The sequence below is a fragment of the Andrographis paniculata genome, unplaced genomic scaffold, assembly GCF_009805555.1.
Source record: "Andrographis paniculata isolate CXL003 unplaced genomic scaffold, ASM980555v1 Contig14END, whole genome shotgun sequence".
NCBI lineage: Eukaryota > Viridiplantae > Streptophyta > Magnoliopsida > Lamiales > Acanthaceae > Andrographis > Andrographis paniculata.
In genome coordinates this window covers 1167570-1188411 of record NW_026137424.1, presented here as the reverse complement: position 1 = coordinate 1188411, position 20842 = coordinate 1167570, and the positions used below count along the sequence as shown (strand labels likewise).

Here is a 20842-nt window from a genome sequence, read left to right as displayed (position 1 = left end):
TGACCATTTGGTCCTTCCAAGTTCGAGTACTTACATAAGGAATATACTCTGATTCCCTTTGATCACTTCCTTAAAACTCTGCCAGAAAATCTGCTACTGCTTGACCTTTTACAGAGAGAATGTTTTAAGGCAAAAGGGGACAACTTTATGGCCCATTTCATGAGTCTACCCTGCATAGTAGGCCTTTGCAAAATTAATTTGATGAGATCAACCTTTGAGATGACTTGTATTTCCCTAGGAAGCATGTAATGCTCGAGTTTGGTACATGCAAATACCAGCAAGTAACACATCTTTTTTGGCATAGTATAATTTAAATCCGGACTTGCTCAGATAATAAATTGCCCTTTCTTTTCCATCATCGCCATCATGTGCCAATAAACAATTGACCACCTCTTGAGTATTTGACAGATATAACTTAAGTGGCTGACCTTCCTAAGGGGACATTAAGACTAAAGGTTGAATCAAAGCCTTCTTTATAATGTCCAAGGCGACTTGTTGATCTGGTCCCCAAACAAAGTCGGTTGCTCTCGCTTTCAGCAATTTAGTGATTGGTTTAATCTTTCCAACAACATTAGCAATGAATCTTCTCAAATAATTTACCTTACCCAAAAGACTTTATACTCATGGACCAAAAAACCCAAAAAATTAATAGTCGATATCCCAAAAGCACATTTAGTCGGATTCATCTTTAAATTATACTTCTTCATCCGATCAAATGCATTTTTTAGATCATCAAGATGGCAATCAAAATTAGATGACTTGATGATTACATCATCGATATAAACTTCCATGGACTTACCGATGAGATCGTGAAAGATTGACTTCATGGCCCTTTGATAGGTTGCCGCGGCATTCTTCAATCCGAACAACATTACTGCCCATTCATAAATTCCCAAGGCCCCTGGACATCTGGAAGCTGTCTTGTGAATATCTTCTTCTGCCAAGAAAATTTGATTATACCCCACATAGCCATCCATAAGACTAAGGATTTTGTGTCATGGCGCTGAGTCAATTAACATATCGGCCATAGGCATCACATACTCGTCTTTGGGAGTTGCCAAATAAGATCCCGAAAATCAATACATATTCTAATTTTTCTGTTCCTTTTGGTTACCGGTACGATGTTTGCCAACCATTCTGCGTAACGGCAAGGCCTAATAAAACCAACTTTGAGGAGTTTCTGGATCTCTTCCTTGATTTGAGGCATTAGGTCTGGGCTCATCCAACGTGGGGGTTGTTTGTAGGGCTTAAATCCTTCTCTGATAGGCAACCGATGCTCTACTAGACTCCGCTCCAAACTGGACATTTCTGAATAATCCCAAGCCAGACAATCGATATATCCCTAATGACTTCGAGCATCCTTGCTTGTTGTTCTCCGGATAAGCAACCACTTATTCTAACCATTCTTGGAACCAAATCGGTTCCTATATTGAATTCAATTAGAGGTTCTTGAGCTGAAAAGGTAGGCTCAGTTTTTTCTAACAAATCTGGCCATCGGAATTGTTCATCTTTATAGTGAACATCAAACATTTTTTTAGTTTTCTCTACCTTTTTCAATAGTTGTTCTAAATAATATTGATTAATAAGTACTCTACAATATTCTATACTTGTGCTACCCATTAGAATATTTATAAACGAAATTTGGCTATCTTACGAGCCATGAAAGACGCATGTTCTTTCAGAAGAACATTGAATTCTGAATAGTGAATTTGTAACCCTTTCTTGGGTTTTCACTCATCAGTACTGCCTGAGACATTGGAGGTAAGTGGTCTGAGTAAAATACTGATTCTTCAACCCTCTCTGAGGCACAAAAAAGGGTTATCATTTGTTTCCATCTTAAAGACCTGGTTATCATTAGTTGTTGTTGTAAGGATAATGGTACACATTGAGATGTATGTATTCAATCCCGTCCCGATAGAACTGAATACGTGGTATTTGCATCGACCACAAAAAACACGGTAGAAATTGTCTTTGACCCATCTTCAATCAGAGCTACAATCATACTTTCCGGCTTTGTTGGTTGTCCTGTGAAACTAGTCATCTCGAAATTCACGGGAGATAAATCGTGACTTTCTTTTCCTAACTTCTTAAGAGTTTTCAAAGGCATAACATTGAAAATTGCTCCGTTGTCTATGAAAAACTTAGTAACTGGTTTCCCGCAAACATGTGCGTTAACATAAAGAGGCTTCAAATAAGGAGTTGTTCCTTCTGGAATAGGAGAAAAAACTATAGGGGGAATCTCTGTCTGAAAATTGGGGTATGATAATCAGCCCATTCTGGTTCCTCCAAGGAACCATTCACTAAACTTGCCCACAAAGGTTTTTCTTCAACCCAATGTACTTCTGTCATTCGACATTGGACTCGTGCGCCTATGCGAGATTTGATAGACCTTGGCTTAGGTTCTGTCGGCTGTAACTCCTCCCCTAACCAATTCCCGGACCGAATCCTTCGATGTCCTAAACGAAATTCCTCAAAATTTTGATCAACATTGATCCGCTTACAATACTGACATCTGAAACATTCGGCCTTCTCGTTAAGATTTTCCTCTTTATTCTTTTGTATGGATCGGCTTCTCTACTGATTATCGAAGACTACTTGAATATCAGCCGGCTATTTTGGTGCAGAAGATTACCCTTTTCCTTTTTTCCCATATATCACAGCGTATCTGCGCTTGGCATTACGAATTTGAGTACGATTCATACCTGAAAACCGAGGGTCGATGTCAATCGGTAAAGGTTTACGATTCCGAGCCTACTTGTCTCTGACTAAACCAATCCTTCGAGTGGGATGATCCCGAACCATCATATGTTCCTCAATTTCTACGTCGAAAGAGCCATCCTAATTATCCCACTTTTCTGCTACCGGTTTTTCACCAACCTTGAACTTTCCTTCTCGATGTCTCTTTGATTGATGTATTTTTATTGATTTAGGGTTTGCCAAAGCATCCATCATTTCCATCGTAGCCTTTGGAAATGGTTGTTGCTCGACTTCTAAAGTAACATATTTGAGTCGCCCTGTCTTGATGGCCCTTTGAATTTATTTTCGAAAATGCGTACATTGATTCGTATTATGAGTAAAATAATTATGTCACTTACAATATGGTCTTCCTTTGATCTCCTTTTTAGTGGCTAGTCGTTGGCCTTTCGGAATACAAATTTATCCATCTGTCAGTAGAATATCAAAGATTTCATCGGCTTTAGAACTATCAAATGTAGGTTGATCCCTCCTTTCAGTTCCTGGCAATGGGCTTTAACTTTGGGCACAGATACAGTTTTCTAGAGATAATCTCAGCCGTCATTTCTTCCATTTCATCAACATCAGGACTGTATGGTTCTGTTTCCATGCTGGCCATTTGCTGAACTTTGTTGCGCCTGAAATTTTGATCATTTTCTTTAAAAGGGACTTCAAATGCCCTGCCTTAGATGCAAGACTTGTTAAATCTTCCACATCATGTGTTGTAAGTGCCTTTCTCAGGCGTAAATGCATATTTCTGACAACCAAGTTGGTCATCTCTTTCTCATCAATAGCAGTAGGACATCGCCCCTTCATTAAACGCACCATTTCGATGAATTGTGCGGCTGATTCTTCTGGTACTTGCTTCATCTCCAGCAAATCAGTGAGGGATATTGTTGGTAGTGGATTGAAAATCTGGTATGGAATGCCATTTCCAATCCCTCCCAGGTTTGTATTTGCCCCGGTGATAGGTTGACAAACCAAAAAAATGTTGTCCTAGTGACAAATAACTGCAACTTGTAAAAAGGATTATTACTAATCCTCCCTAATTGTGCTGTGAAACGACCTATGTGCTCGATAGTAGAAGATCCGTCTTCTCCTGAAAAAGCATGAAATTCGGGCGGTAGATAATTCCTTAGAAGGGGATATTCGTTGACAATCCTTTCTGGAAAGAGTCTTTGATAGGCAGGGCGATTAGCCACGTGAGGATTCATAACGAAATGAACCATCAAGACATGCGCGTTTCCTTCGGGATCCAACCGGAAAGGTTGATGATCAAGGACATGAATAGGATCATATATATGCCCTCATTGTCTTTCTTTTTCTTGGAACGTTTGGTTGAATATTCTCAACCCTTAGTCCCAAAGGAACATTGTTTGGAAATGTTAGAGGGCTCTTTCCTCTTTCTGTTCGGTTGGGAGCCGTAGCACTAGGGATCGTACTATCAACGTATGACGGCCCTGCAAATGTTGGCCCTGCAAAAGTTGCCTGGAAATGCGAAGGCAACAATGTTGGGGGCGTGTTTGAATGCAACGTAACCCTTGACAAAGCCTGGTCCAGCATATTCTGCATTAAATTATGTTGATCATGCAACATTGTTTGTATGGTTGTCATCTGTTGATTGTTCATTTGCTGAACATAAATTAACCATTCAGGCTGCACTTAAGGCGTTCCCCCCGTAGTTGAAACGGATGTTGCCGAATTTGAAGTTACAGCGGAGACTCTGACACCGGTGGTAGTGGTTTGAGATTGAGAGCCTGCCATAATGTTTCTGCTAATGATCCGACCGGACCGCAAATGTATGAAGCCTTCGTTAAAAGTAGAATCAGCAATCTTATTTCTTCTCCCACTGTGGTCGCCAATTTATTGAAGATATTTCCAACAATACAAAGTAAAATTCGAGAAATACTATCGAATTTGTGTAATAAATATATACATAAGCTTTTCAATGCGTTAAAGTAATAAGCAAATAAGTAAAGGGTGATCCCCAACAGGAAATTCTTAATTTTTTGACTGATTGAAGATATCCTTCCCCTGATTCCCCTGGATATTTAAATATTCTCTTCGGAACCGCCTTGAACTGTCACCAAATCGGTTACCAAACTGCTATTAGTTAACCCCAAAAACCAATCTTCACACGTACCCTCAACCGACCACTGACAGTTCCTGTCATTTGTACACTCCAACTGTCCCACCTTCTCACAACGGATGTGTTTCCCTGCCTATCAATCAAACTCAGCCCGATCCAAACTACAACCGACGCAATCCCCTAATTTCCTGACCCACCAATGGGCCCACTTTCCTTCTTATTTTGAGCCAAAATCCTAATTATACATTTTTTTATACTTAACAATAATATAAAAAATAAAATATAAATAATTGATTTGATATTTTTGAAAAAATAAAATTGATAAATAATAGAAGTTTGAGAAAGTTGATAAATTTGAGATTTTATAGTGTGTTTAGGAAAAATATGTTCAGCATTAATTTTCTCACTGATTTTTATTTTTTTATTATTTTTTATTTTTTATATTTATTTTGTGTCGACCTCGAGTCTTGACAAGCTGCATAATTAATGTAATATGCCCAAAAAAAAAAAGTAATTTTATAACATTGCCGAAGGTAATTTTATCAAAATATTCAACTTTTCTTTAACTATTTTAAAATATTTCACGCAAGCGGAACTAAAAATTATTAGGCATTGACTTCACGTCACGTGCATCTAATTAAGCCAAGTAGGTGTGGCCAACAATGGATGAGCTAATAATTCAATCACCGTAATCAAATTAATTTATTTATGGATGATCTGTCGTGATACACGAATCGAATTAGAATGGGCACACTTCACATGATTGGCTGCATTGAATATATCATATATATCTATACTTATATATTTAATTTTTTTTAAAAAAAAGTTATATATATATGGTGATTAGATTGAAATAAAAAGTAATGAATTGGTAGAACAGAAGAAAAGAGAAGAAGAATGAAAATAGAAATAGAAAAAGAATACATAGTGATGGTTGGGTGCCAATTGATGTATGCAGCAACGACTCTTACAACGAGATATGTTCTTCTGCAAGAAATGAGCTCCACAGTCTTTGTTACCTACAGACAGTCTTTCGCTTTCTTCCTTCTCGCTCCTTTCGCTTTCTTCCCTAGGTATTTATTTCTCTCTCTCTCTCTACAATCTTTTATCTAACTTTATTTTCTATTTCATGTGTTTTGAGATTTTAATTCAGGACAGTGTTGAAAACACATTATGTATCAAGAAATAAAAATATGACATATATATATATATAACAACAAAAAATAAATTAGGTCCGTAAGAAATGACATGGTGGTGTGGGGAGTAAACTTGTGATCATTAGTCATGAGTTTGAACCCCGACGACTCCAAATAACCAAACATAGTTCGTCTAGTGTGATTTATTCACTTAAATATATATATATATGTGCACACACATCTATGTTTTATTTTGGTAAAGATTTTACTACCATATATTTTGAGTCTATTACGTAGATACGGTAATTTAGATAAAATATAATTAGTAGATAATTACGAAGTGTATTAGTATAAGTAATTATTATTTAGTAAAAATAATTATATATTAAGATTAAGATAAGTAATAGTTTAATTAATATTAAAAAAATTATAAAATTTAAAATTTAAATTGTGATTAAAGTGAAGAATCATATTTCCAAAAAAGGAAAGAACAAGTTACGTGAGACGGACGAAAATAAAAAATAAAGACAAATTATGTGGGACGGAGGGAGTAATTATTGATGATTCTACTTTAATTTGAAAGTTGTTTTTCATTTGGTAATTACTTGTTAGCATATATGAATTAAAAATTGAAGTGGGATCAGATACTGAATCAAATTGTTCAGCATGAATGCTGAACACATGAAACTTAATTACTTTATTTTATATAATTAAATTTTATTATTATTATAATCATGTAAATTAATTTTAATGAGGTTCAGCACCGGTGCTGAATTTTTTCATTCAGCACCGGATCTCCTCCGTTAAAAATTTACTTGAGTTCGACTCATCTTGAGTTTTTATTATAAGTTTGTAAAGTTACATTTGAATAATTAATTGATTGATAAGAAATGTATTATTATTATTATTATTAATTTTTATTAGTGAATTTTGTCTAATATATAAACTTAAGTATAATGTTATAAAGTGTATCTTTTTAATATAAAAATATCAATTCAATTCCACAATGAACGGTATTTAATATTTCTTCCGTCCGCTTGCAAGAGTTACATGAGTGTGTTTACTTTGAAGTTTTGGTTTTGGGCTTTGACTTTGAATGGTAAACTTTTGAATTAAAATAATTATTTGATGTGATATTTTGAATGTAAAATTAGATTTTGAATTAAACATTTTCCAACGAAGCCCCAACTCATTTGTATAAAGAGCTGAATTTTGTATTTATATTTATCTCATTTTACTTAACAAATGAAGGATTTGTTTTTTTTAATAATTTTTTATTGATACAATTTTTAATAAATATTAATAAAAAATATAATGTACATACATTCATATATTATAAATAATATATATCATATTATATCGCCAAAACTTAATAATTCAACATACTAATATTACTTTTTATATTATCACTAAAATTCATCATACATCATATTTAAAATTTAAAAAAATTAAATAAATCTCAAATTAAAGCATGAAACAAATACACCCAAACTTTCATCGACATCAAGCAACTCAAGCTTGCAAACAAGTTTTGCAACTCTAGTTTAGAAGGAAAATATATACTATCTTCGTCCGGCTATAAAAGTCTTATTTACTTTTTGTCTGTTAATATCTGAATATTAATTATTATATCAAAATATAGTACAAATTAAAAAAAATTGCAAAAATACTTCTATTTGTGTCTTATAATACTAAAAGAACATTTGTACAAAAAAAAAATTAAACAAATATAAAAATCTTTTTAATATTAAATACAATGACGAAAAGGTAAATGTTAACATTAAGAATACAAGAGTTTTAAAACTCTAATTTATTTTTTTTTTTCTTAAGAATGGATTAAAAAAGCTAACTACTATTAAAATAATTACATACTTTTAAAATTACTAAATAAATGAATGGTCATGGATAATGTAAAGATAAAATTGTAATTTAACTCATATTACTACAAATATATGTATATGAATTTGTCTGAATAAATTAATATAATTATTTCATAAATTTAAATAAATAGTTATTTTATAAACTTAAGTTATATTTTTAATTAAATTAATTTGTAGCGTTCACATTAAAACTTAAATAAAGAATTCATTTATAATCTTAAATTATAACTAATTTATATGAGAAATATTTTGTAGAGTTAAAACATAGCTTAAATATATATTGTTAATGTAAACTAAAATTTGAATATAATTTTAATTTGTCATCTAATATACTGAAAGTTATATTGTTTTACCTTTTAGGTAAAGTATAATTAGTAAATAATTAAAAGTGTATTAGTAAAAATAATTATTATATTATAAAATGAATTATAAATTAAGATTAAGATAACTAAATATTATAATTAAGATTAAAAAATTATAAATTATAAAATTTAAAATATGATTTTAAAGTGTATAAATATATTTCCTAAAAAAAAATAGATAACTAAATATTATAATTGAGATTAAAAAATTATAAATTATGAAATTTAAAATATGATTTTAAAGTGTATAAATATATTTCTTAAAAAAAAAAAAAGATAAATAAGATGGAACCGACGAAAATAGAAATAGTTGACGAAAAATATAGGAAGGATGGAGTATTATATTATAATTTTTTATCTACAAAATAAATAATCAAAATAATGTATTGTTATAAAAGAAAAAAAAAAAGCAGTTGTATATAACATGAGAAAATTTCAAATAGAAATTTAAGAGTGTAGAATATTACTTCCTCCATTCCCTATTTCTATTTACTTCTATCCATCATTTTTTTTAAAAATATAATTATACACTCAATCACATTTTAAAATTCATAATTTATAATTTTTTTATTTTAATTAAACAATTTAGTCATCTTAATTTTAATTTATAATTATTTATATTAAATCATAATTATTTTCACTAATATATTTTTAAATTACTTACTAATTACACAATGTCTAAAACTCGGTGTATAAGGTAAATAGGACAATTTAGATGGGACAAATGGAGGAATAAATAGAAAATTAAAATTAATATAACTAAAAAATTAAGAAAATAATAACAAAAAAATAATAAAAAATTAAAATTAGCTACAATATATTTTTAGCTTAGTTTCTCAGTTAACATATATGGGTTTTTTTTTTATAGTTTTTTATTTGGATTTTAGAATAATAATATTTTGATATTCTTTTTTTTAAAAAAAATATAATAATACTTATATGTTTATTCTATACTTCGACGACAAAATAAAACAAATTTGATTTTGGAAATCCAAACTTTCACATGTTTGGTTTGAGTTTCAAAAGCAAATTACCACTATTCAATACATATGGTTTCATAAATAAAAATATATTATTTTTTTTACAAAATATCATATTACGAATATTATTTAAATTAAAATTAAAATTAAAATCAAATTTCACTTTTAAACCAAAACCAGACAAAACATTTGGGTGAATAATTCAATTATATGAATATATTCTAAGATTTTAATTCTTCTTTTTCTAGTTCAAAATAGTTTTATTAACAAAAATATATAAAATATTGTTAGATTTATATTTGAGTTTGGGTTTTTTTATTTAAATAGTATTTTAACATAATATTATATACAAAAAATAATATATTTTTATTTAAAATCTCATCGATTGAATAATAAAATATTTGGTTTGAAGCATAAGCCAACAAATTCCTTTTTGCATTTTTTATTATATAATATATATAATTTTTTTAAAAAAATAAATATCAGATTTGATATTAATTTTTAGTACAAAATATCAAATTGAATAATAGTTTCATTTTTAAAAAATATCAAAATAACAATAATAATAAAAGAATGTTAATTCAATTTGGATGTGTATATATGCAGTTTTGATTCATCAAAATTCATGTAGGTGAATTTGGGATTTTAAATAACAAATTTTTTTAATTAAAATAATTATTTGATATGATAAAAATATGTGTTAATACGATATTTATAATATAAAATTAAATTTTTGTGTAATATATTTTTATAAAAAAAAAATAGTAATTTATTTTGACAGATTTTTATGAGAAGAATTAGTCAATAGTAAATTTCGATTTGAAAAACTTTTGAACAAACATAGCAAGCGTTTTAGATATGCTTGGAAGTTATAAGAAAATTAAATAGAAAATAGATGTTACCTAATATTTAAATACAAAAATAATTTTTAAAATGAATTTAATAAAAAAAAAATCAAATGTTATATATGTATTTTAAGATGGAATTTTTTCTTATTGATAAATAGTACCAAAATATATATATATATATATATAACTAGGAACATAGATTAGCCGCTGCTCAGGTCAGGTCAAGTCAGTATAATATTGATTTGATCAAATCAACATATATATTATATAGGTAATCAGTATATATTTATACATATTTTATTATATTTATAATACAACATCTGTTATATTATAATTCAGTATATATTATATTATAACTCAATCGTATATTATATTATATATAAATATATATTGATTATGTATATAACATATACTATCTATCAATACACTTATTCTATTATGTATTCTATTTTTTCGATATTAATTTTTTTAGTCTGTAAATCCTACAGTGTCCTATAAATGAATATTTTTATTCTATAAATATCTAATTCATTATTTAGATCAATTTTTTTAAAAAAAAAAAAAAAAAAAAAGCAGCAAACATGCATGTGCATTTAATTAATCAGAATACCATGCGCTCCAACCCAACCCCATTTTCTGCCCCATTTTTTTGGATAACTATAGTGTTACTCTATTTTTGGAGTAATATTGTAACTCTACACTATTTTTAGAGTAGAGTATTTTGTTATTTTTTATAATTTTTGGGTGTTTTATGTAATTTTATTTTTTAGAAATTGATATAAAATTTTATTTTTGTAAAAAATAATATATAATTTATTTTTTTAAAAGTGATGTATAATTTTATAAATAAAATATGAATTATATATTTTTAGTGATAATATAAAAATAAATTAAAGTTAGGGTGTAATTTATAAATATGAAAAGTTATATAAAAGAAAAATATATAGGAATATATTTTTTTAGAGTAAAAATTGAAATTTGTAGTTTGAATAAGATGACTGTAGTAGACCAACTGTATTTTTACTATAGCTGTTGCAAAAATAAAGTAATGAGTTGGAGATGACCGAATGGATGGGACGCTGAATTTATAAAATTCAGCATTGCTTAAGTAACACCATTGATTACTAAATTATTTATCTGACTAACATGATTAAATTTAAAATTAAAGGTAGGGATTGAATGTTGAATGCATTTGCAAGTCAGCATATGATTTTATCGTTTAATTGATAATTTTGGCTCTATTTGTCCAATAATTTTTTTTACACAACTTGTAATATATTATTGTCTTATAAAACTAATATTTAAAATAAAATATTATTTTTATATTAGCGATACGATTCCTTATACTTCACATTAAAAGTTAACATTCAAAATAATAATACCTCGTTCGTCCAGAAAAATTATATAATAATATCTTTGTCCAATTTGAAAATATATATTTACTTTTGGCACGAAGTTTAAGAAATAATAGTACTTACTCTGTTCCGGAAGGAGAATACCATTTTTTTTGCACATAATTTTTTTAATATTAGTTTGTAGTAAAAAGATAAAAATACCTCTGTAAGTATTGTGTAATATAAAATTAATGATATTTGTGTAATATATTATAATTTGTAATAATATTTATTATGTTAGGTAGGTAGTATAATTATTAAATTAGGAAATGACGACACCTTTGTTATGGGACATACAAAAAAAAATAACTCTTCTTATGGGACGGAGGGGATAATTTAATTGTAGCAGATAGTTAAAAGTAGTGTAAAAATAATTTTATATTTAGTTTTTTGGTGTAAAAATAATAATGTGACGTAAAATAGAAGTATTTGTAGAAAAAAATGGAATTTTTTAAAAATTGTTACTATGTAATTGACCAACACAAAATAAAAATATGTATATTTTGTGAATTGACGGAAAAAGTATTAGTTAAAAACTAAAAAAAAATATTGATATTATAATGTTAAAGTGAGGGGCTGCGGATCCTGTGTTATCCAATTAAATAATATGGTGTTAATTTGATCGAATCAATATATCTTATAAAGATAATCAACGGATATTGTATACTATCCTAACATATTTATGATACAGTATATATTATGTTATAACTCAGCATATAATATTTTATAACACATATATTGTATTATACAAAAATATATATTGAATATCTTTATATGATATTTTGACCTCATCTATTCAGCACACCTGATCTGTACCCTAAAAAAGATATGTAAAAATTTAATGCGGAGATGTTATAAAAATATGTATATATTAATAAATTAATAAAATTATAATGAAAAAATAGAAATAATAATAATAATAAAATTTTTATTTACTATAAATAAAAAAATATAAAAGTATGAATTGATAAAATATTTTATTATAAATAGTATCGATTGATTCCATAAAATATAAATTAATAAATAATATGTATATCTACCTGTTTCGATTTTCAAATAAAATTATTATTTATATCATTTAATACGACACGTATATAAAAAATATATTTTTTGACGGACTGACCGATGAAATATATGTTTATAATTAAAATAAAATAAAATAAAGTTGTGAAGTAAACATATAACTATTTTAATTAAATATGGGGTTATTGTTGTTTGCAGGAGAGGAAAAAAGGCATGCGCTTTGGGGTGGAAGAGCTTTGGAATGATATTTATGCTTTCCCTTATTGGGCAAGTAACCTCTCTCTCTCTCTATTTATAATTTTAACTTTTTTTTTTTATATATTTATTAGAATTTTTATATATTATATTAATGAGTATATAATTTTTTTTAATTTAAAATATTACGAAAATTAAAGGTCTATTTATGCAAGTATTCTTTGGAATTATGATTCTTTAAAAATAATATTTATATCTTTTATAAAATTTTCTATATTATACATAAAAAAAAAAGATTATAAAAAAATTAATTATTGTCCGTCCCGTAGCAAAGTTGTCATTTGGTTTTTACGTCATTATATTTGACATGAAAAATATCTTTATATTTGAATAATTTAATTTAAAATATTATTGTATTGGTATTATAAGAGACTAATAAACATATTCTTGTCTTTTTTCTTAATTTTTACTGCGTCTTCATATAATAATTAATATTCGAAAATCAACGTGCAAAAAGCCAATGACAACCTTGCAGCGGGACGAAAGGAGTATTATAATTTCAGCATAGATACTAAATGAGTAAAAATGTATTATCATAATTTATAGTATTAAATAATATAATCAATATAATTATATAAATTTAAGATATATTATACGCATATTCTTAACACTTTTCTATAACATATAAGAAAAATCAATTCATACAAAAAAAAAAAAAAAATTGGGTGAACAGAACCTAAGTGTTTTTTATTTATATATTTTCTTTTTTATTTTCATATTTTTATTAAAAAATTGTTCTAAAAAATTTGACGATGATTAATATACTGACACTAACATCTATGAATGATGATCCGCACAATATGATGACAGATAAAACACAATCTATGTTAGTGTCAGCATATTAATCATCGTTAACATATACAAATATATTATTACTTTCGTTCGACTCTAAGTGTCTCATTTATTTTTTTCGTATTGATCTTTGAATAGTAATTATTATATTAAAACGTAATACAAATTAAGAAAAAAATTCAAAAATGCATCTATTAGTGCTTTATAATACTAATAGAAGGATATTTATACAAAAAAAAAAAAATTATACAAATATAATGATATTTTTAATGTTAAATATAATGACGCAAAAGATAAATATAACCCTTAGAGAAGAACGGATGAAATATATGATAATTGTTCATAATGCATACATTATAATTGATTTTAAAACAAAAAATATATCCATATAGTACACCTTATTTTGCGTTTGTTTTGTATTAATTGAAATTATATATTCCCTTCGTCTCATAAAGAAGTATCAATTTACTTTTTGCACGTAGTATTAGAAATATTAGTATTATATTGGGATATAGTAGAAATAAAATAGAAATGACTAAAATAACCTTATTAGTACGTGTGATATAAAAGTAATGACATTACGTGTGATATAAAAATAATGACATTTGTGTAATATATTGTAAATTGTAAGGGTATTTATAATGTTAGGTAGATAGTACAGTTACTAAAAAAGGAAATAGATACTTTGTTATGGGACGGACTAAAATGAAAAAATGGATACTTTGTTATGGGACGGAGGGAATACTATTTGTGTGTTTGGTCAAATTGGCACGTGACATCTCCCAAAAGTTCTATATCTAATATTTAGATTCTATTCAATTTTTTTACTATTTTAAAAATAAATTTCAAATTGTAGATAAAAATAAAATAAAATAATAATAATTTTAAAGTGTGTACATCAATAAAAGTTTTTGGCACACTTTCATATTAATATTATCCAAAAAAAAAAAAAAAAAAAACAAATACAACATATACACGCTAATAAAATATATATAGAATATATTTTTATATTACCAACATATTTTCATGTATCTACATTAAAAAAAAAATCTACATTAAAAATAAAAATAAAGTCAACAAATTTTTAATTATTCACTTATTATATTCCTTTTAAATTCTCGTGTCTAAAAAAAAATAAACACTTACGTGAGACGAAGTGAGTAATATAAAAATAGGATAAGTAAAAGCTAATGTAGAATGTTATAAAAAATTTATTAAATAGCTAATATAAAAAAAGAAAAAGATAATTAGAAAATATAATGACAAATTGATTGTTATTATTTACTAAAATAGAAGTAATGAATTATGAATTGTGAATTGATAAGTTATTTATTAAATTTAGGTAACATCTAGTGTGTTTCTTGTTACCAAAATTACGTGTTTTTTATATTTGGATATCGCATTCTCCAAAAAAAATATAATTTTTTTAACAAAAATATTTTATCAAATAATTTTATATCAAATTCAAATTAATTTTTTTTTTTTTTTAAAAAAAATCAATAAAAAAAACACACCCACATGATTGCCCCAATTGAGAGACTATTATTTTTTATTTGAAAGAAAAAAATAACAAACAAATCCTAATTAATTTATTTATTATTATTATTATATAATTTGCAGAGCAACGGCTAACCAGAACATATACAGCGAAGGATTGTATCTGACGACCTCTTCGGCTGCAAGTGCATTATCCAATTTGACGCCTGCCGTCACCTTCCTCCTCGCTTATACCTTCGGGTAACTTTTATTAAGTAATTAATTAATTATTTTTAAAATAAATAGTAGGAAAAATTGCTTATAATAGATACCGTTAGAAAATTTATATTATACTCTGCCCGGTCACGGTCACGTAACAATTGACATATTTCTATTTTTGGTAAATTTATTAAATTAATTTAATTAACTACATAACATATAATATTATACATCAATTGGGATCCAATCAAAATCTGCTTATTTTTATTTTTTTCCTAAAAAAAAAATTAATCTACATTTAAAATTTTACATATTTTATAAAATTAATTTATATTAATTATAAATAAATAAAAGTGTTTTTTATTTATTTGTATTATAGAAAATTTTATTCTCTACAAAATAATATATATTACATATATTTTTTATTACAATATAATTTTTAAAATATTTAAATACACATTCTAATTTTTTAAAATCATGTATATATAATTTATTTTAAAAGTATCAAAATACTATTATAGGATCTTCATCTTCATTTTCATTCACTTCTTTACATTCTTGTATAAAAACATAGTCTAACATGAAAATGGCACGGGATAAATGCATATACATGTATACAGTGCTTTTGTTGTACCGTTTCATTCTTAAACGGTGCTACTTATACTATCATACGTTGAAACTTATCAGAAATTCAATCCTAAATTCGGGATTTACCGTATTGTAATAATTGAGATAAAAATAAAGCAAAATAAATTAAAGCAAAATAAATTTAACTTTATTCATCAGCATAGTCGGATTCAAATCTACAAATCAATTGAGGGTTTTGTATTTTTCAAGCCTATGACGCAACCCCTTTTGAGAAAACCGCTAGGGTTTCTGCCATTACTCTCACGATGAGATATGAAAAATAATGGATGTTGCGTCGGGATCACAACCCTATTTATATCCCTTATTATTAATTGGTTTCATCACTCAATTAATAAGTTACCTGGTTTCTACACATAAGAGACTCGTACTTACTAAATAAATTTAAGCCCAATAAATCAATAGATCACTTAATATAGACTTAACCTGACTCATAATCCAAATAGTTACATTTAACCGACAATTAGATTTTTAATCCAATATCATATAGATGTGAACTGCAGTTTCAGTGTTAGATAAAAATTGATAGTACATAACAATAATTATACTGTACATATGTTATCATTGATTTCAACACATAAAATATATTTATAGAACATATAGTAAAATATATACTCCCTTCGTCTCATAACAAAGTATCCATTTTTCCATTTTAGTCCGTCCCATAACAAAGTATCAATTTCCTTTTTTAGTAACTGTACTATCTACCTAACATTACAAATACCCTTACAGCTTACAATATATTAAACAAATGTCATTACCTTTATATCACACATAAGGTTATTCTAGTCATTTTTATTTTATTCCTACTATATTCCAATATAATACTAATATTTCTAAAACTACGTGCAAAAAGAAAATGGATACTTATTTCTGGGACGGAGGGAGTAAATTGTTAGTGCATGATTTCAATCAACACCAACAAATATTGTTTTGTTGAGTGAAATCATATGTTGTATGTTCTCTTTTAGTGTATCAATTAGGGTTAATCAATACAATATTGATTAACCTAAATACATAACCACTATTAATGGCGTCGGTCCTGAGCCCAAGGAATACCTAAGGCCCAATAGGAACCTGTTATATATATAATTTGTTTGATTTATATAAAATACTATGAATGATCCGGTGGTACAGGGTTGAAATTGTAGGCATAAAAGTCATGGGCCTCTTCGAAATTTAGGATTGACAACTATAATTAACACAATTGACCATATATCAATTAAATCAAAAGTTGTTTATGACTATGATAGGTTGGAGAAAGTGAATGTTAGAAGTATGAGAAGTGTTGCAAAGATAGGTGGGACAGTGTTGTGTGTAAGTGGTGCTGCTGCAATGACACTTCTCAGGGGCCAAAAGCTACTCAATAACACATACTCACTATTATTATTACATCATAGTAATAATCTATTATTTACTGCTGCAACCTCAACATGGCTGTTGGGTTGTCTCTTGGTCTTGGCAAGCACTTTTTGTTGGTCTTTTTGGCTCATTCTACAGGTAAATAATTAATTTTTTTTATTTTTTTATTTTTTTAAAAAGTATAATTTTTTTTATTTTTTTATTTTTTTAAAAAGTATTATTATTATAATAATTATATTGTATTATTACTAGATATGGATAATACTAATCTAATGATATAATCACATTGACAACAGCCTAGTGTGAGTGCGCAGTACCCAGACCATCTAGCATTGACAGCGTGGATGTGCTTGATCGCAGCCGTCCAAACCGGCCTCTTGACGGCCCTGATCAACCCAGGGACACATGTTTGGAAACTCGATTCATCTTTCCAACTTTTTTCCTGCTGCTTTGCTGTGAGTATTATTATTGTTATTATTATTTTGTTATATGATGCATATTTTAAAAAATTTTGATACTCTTTCCGTCCCATTGAAAGGGTGACATTTGATTTTTGCACGTACATTTTTAAATATTAGTATTATATTGGACTGTAGTGAAGAAAAAGACAAAAATACCCTTGCTAGTATGTTGTAATATAAAAGTAATGACATTTGTATAATATATTGTAAGTTGAAAAGGTATTTATTATATTATGTAGGTAGTACAATTACTAAATTAGAAAATGATAACCTTATTTTGGGACGGACGAAAATAAAAAATGATAATCTTTCAATGAGACGGTAGGAGTACTATTTATTAAAATAGTTTTTAGTTTTAAATATAATATCAAACATTTATTTTACAAATTCCCGTAAAAATACGTAATACTTGCACACATATTTTTAAAAACATTGACATTATTCATCATCGGTAATTTTTTCAAAATACATTACATCAAATATATTTCACTAAAAATAATTTAGCTCCATTTCCATATCCATACACACACATATATATATATATATATATTAAAAAGTTTGACATTATTCATCATTGCCAGTTTTTTTCAAAATATATTACTATCATATACTTATTTTCTCTCTCTAAACATCACATCAAATACTAACATTATACTACTATTTAATTTTTCAAAACTCCAAAAACATCTACCTACACAAAGCCTTTACATATTATACAAAACATAACATACAACTATTTCACTTAAATACACACAAAAAGCACTTGTATATTGTGTTTTCAAAATCATTCTACAGTGAAAAATCTTTTCTTCTAGAAAATATTGCATCCAGAATCCATAAACACCAAATAAAATACCTAATCTTCATTCATATCCACCCCTTATTTTCAATTCAAAACCTTTCAAATCCAAAACATCTCATAAACAAATCAAAAACACTTTCCTTTTTCTTTTTTTCTTTTTTATGGATTGGAGCTTAATGAAGTGTTAGTGCAACAGGGATTGTCAACAGCAGTAACAATATTTGGACAAACCTGGTGTGTTGCAAGAAGAGGACCTCTATTCTCTGCTTCTTTCAGCCCTTTATGCACTGTTATAGTCACACTTGTGTCCTCTACTTTGATGCATGAAGAGCTCTACACTTGGAGGTAATAACCTACTCAATTTCTATATTCCCGCTACATTCTTTCGTTCAAAGATCAAATTGCTACTATTCATTTTCCGATAAAATAAAGAAAGGAAATCTAACATCTATTTTCATTAGAAATACTACGTCCAAAATATGTTTACTATTCAAAAGCATTGCCATTATCAAACATCCCCAAGACACCAAACAAACGAGCATTTCTAATTTTCTGATTTATTATAGTAAATTTCATTATGCTCATCTTTACTATGAAACTAAATAGCTATTTTTCCTTTTTAATTTAGAAGTTGTTCAAGATAATTGTGCTTTGTGAAACTCTAATCCCTCATTCGTTAAAATTAACTGAAGGTATGTGTCATGTACTAGGACTGCAACTAAAGTCGAGGGTTTAGTTAGTTAAAAATATACAATTTAGTTGGAATCATAGCATATTATTCTATTACATTCTCATTCAGAAATAACTTTGCTACTATTCATTATCCAGTAACATAATTTTTTTCTCCTAAAAAATAGGAAATCTAGCATCGGCTTCTCACTAGAAATATCATGCCCAAAACATATTTTCAATTCAAAAGAATTGCTATCATCGAAAGACCAAAACACTCCTAAGGCACAAACAAGCGAGCATTTCTAATTTTCTTACTTATTATGATAAATTTAATTATGCTCATCTTTAGTGTAATAATAAGAAATTATTATTTCCCTTTTGAACATAGAAGTTGTTTAAGATAATTATGTTTTGTAAAAATCTAATCTCTTGTCCATCAAAATTAACTAAAGATGTGTGTCATGTACCAGGATTGCAACTAAAATCGAGGGGTTAGTTTAAAATATACAATTTTAGCTGGAATCCTAGCTTGTGAAACGTATTATTCACTAAATTCTAACACATAGGAGGTTCTGTGCACAGTTATACAAAATATAAACTGGAATCCCTCCATTTCTAAATTGTGGGGTGGGACTGGGGGGTGATTTTTGAGTAAATCGTAGGGTAGCCTAATAGAATTTACCCTATTTATGACAGATTCTTTTACCCGGCAATAACATGTGTCTCTTGTGTAGTATTGTGGGAGGATTGATTGTGATAGTCGGATTATACATTGTACTGTGGGGCAAAGCAAAAGAGCATCAAGGGAAAGATGAAGAACACACAGAAGACCAGTTGAAGACTAATCAAGATTCAGACAACATTTGTGGCTGCACAATTGATTTAGAGGAGCCGCTTTTGTCTGAACAGATTTCAGCAGAATTAAAGGTGAGTAATTAGAATAACAAGACTCTAAATCTATCCTGGATTAGTGTTCCTTTCGACACATACACATATATATATATATGTATTTAATTATTCACATCTTCTTGATGGAATGGGAATATTGCAAATTTTGTCAGGTCAGTACAGTAATATATATTATTGTTTTAAAAATAGTTTCTTATGTTCTTATATACTCAACACAGATATTAGCATGAACTATAACTTTAAAAGAATATATATTATGATTCTAAATTTTCTAAGTTACAAGATGATAGAAACTTTCTAAGTTACTCAAAATTTGAAGCCAGTAAGTCAAAATCATCTGCAGGTTCCTGATCAGTTTGATCACACAATAAAAGCAGGTTGCAATAATGCCAAGAGTGTAACCTTAAGCACAATCCATACAAACCAAGATAATAGCCATCCTCTGACTATCAATTTTCAAAATGAAACCATCAACTGAATAATTTTAGGATAGGATTTTCACAACAATTTCTAACAGGACGAGAGTGCATTACATAACCAGTCACAAAATTTCAAGACAAATATACTTGCAATGCAAGTCGTAAACATTGTTATTACATAAATAACATAAATTAAAGCAAAACTTTAAATCAAAAGAAGCAATATATGGTACATATATCATCCACGGTGAAGGACTACAACAAAAATAGCAAACTCAGTAGGCCATATTTAGTTGGTACGATCGAATCCCATATATAATCGATCTAATAAAATTTGAACAGAAATTTATAATAGTACCTGATAAATGAACCTTTGAATTGGTTT

At 27.7% G+C, this 20842-nt stretch overlaps 1 protein-coding gene across 1 annotated transcript; it reads left to right on the top strand.

Moving 5' to 3' along the window:
- Positions 1 to 5704: 5704 nt before the first annotated feature.
- On the top strand, positions 5705 to 20192 carry LOC127259144 (WAT1-related protein At4g30420-like). Its single transcript, XM_051286291.1, has 7 exons — positions 5705 to 5895; positions 12644 to 12712; positions 15113 to 15229; positions 17086 to 17332; positions 17491 to 17649; positions 18654 to 18802; positions 19864 to 20192. The coding sequence occupies exons 1-7, from the start codon at positions 5720 to 5722 to the stop codon at positions 20066 to 20068; spliced, it is 1122 nt and encodes a 373-aa protein (XP_051142248.1). The 5' UTR covers positions 5705 to 5719; the 3' UTR covers positions 20069 to 20192.
- Positions 20193 to 20842: the final 650 nt, after the last annotated feature.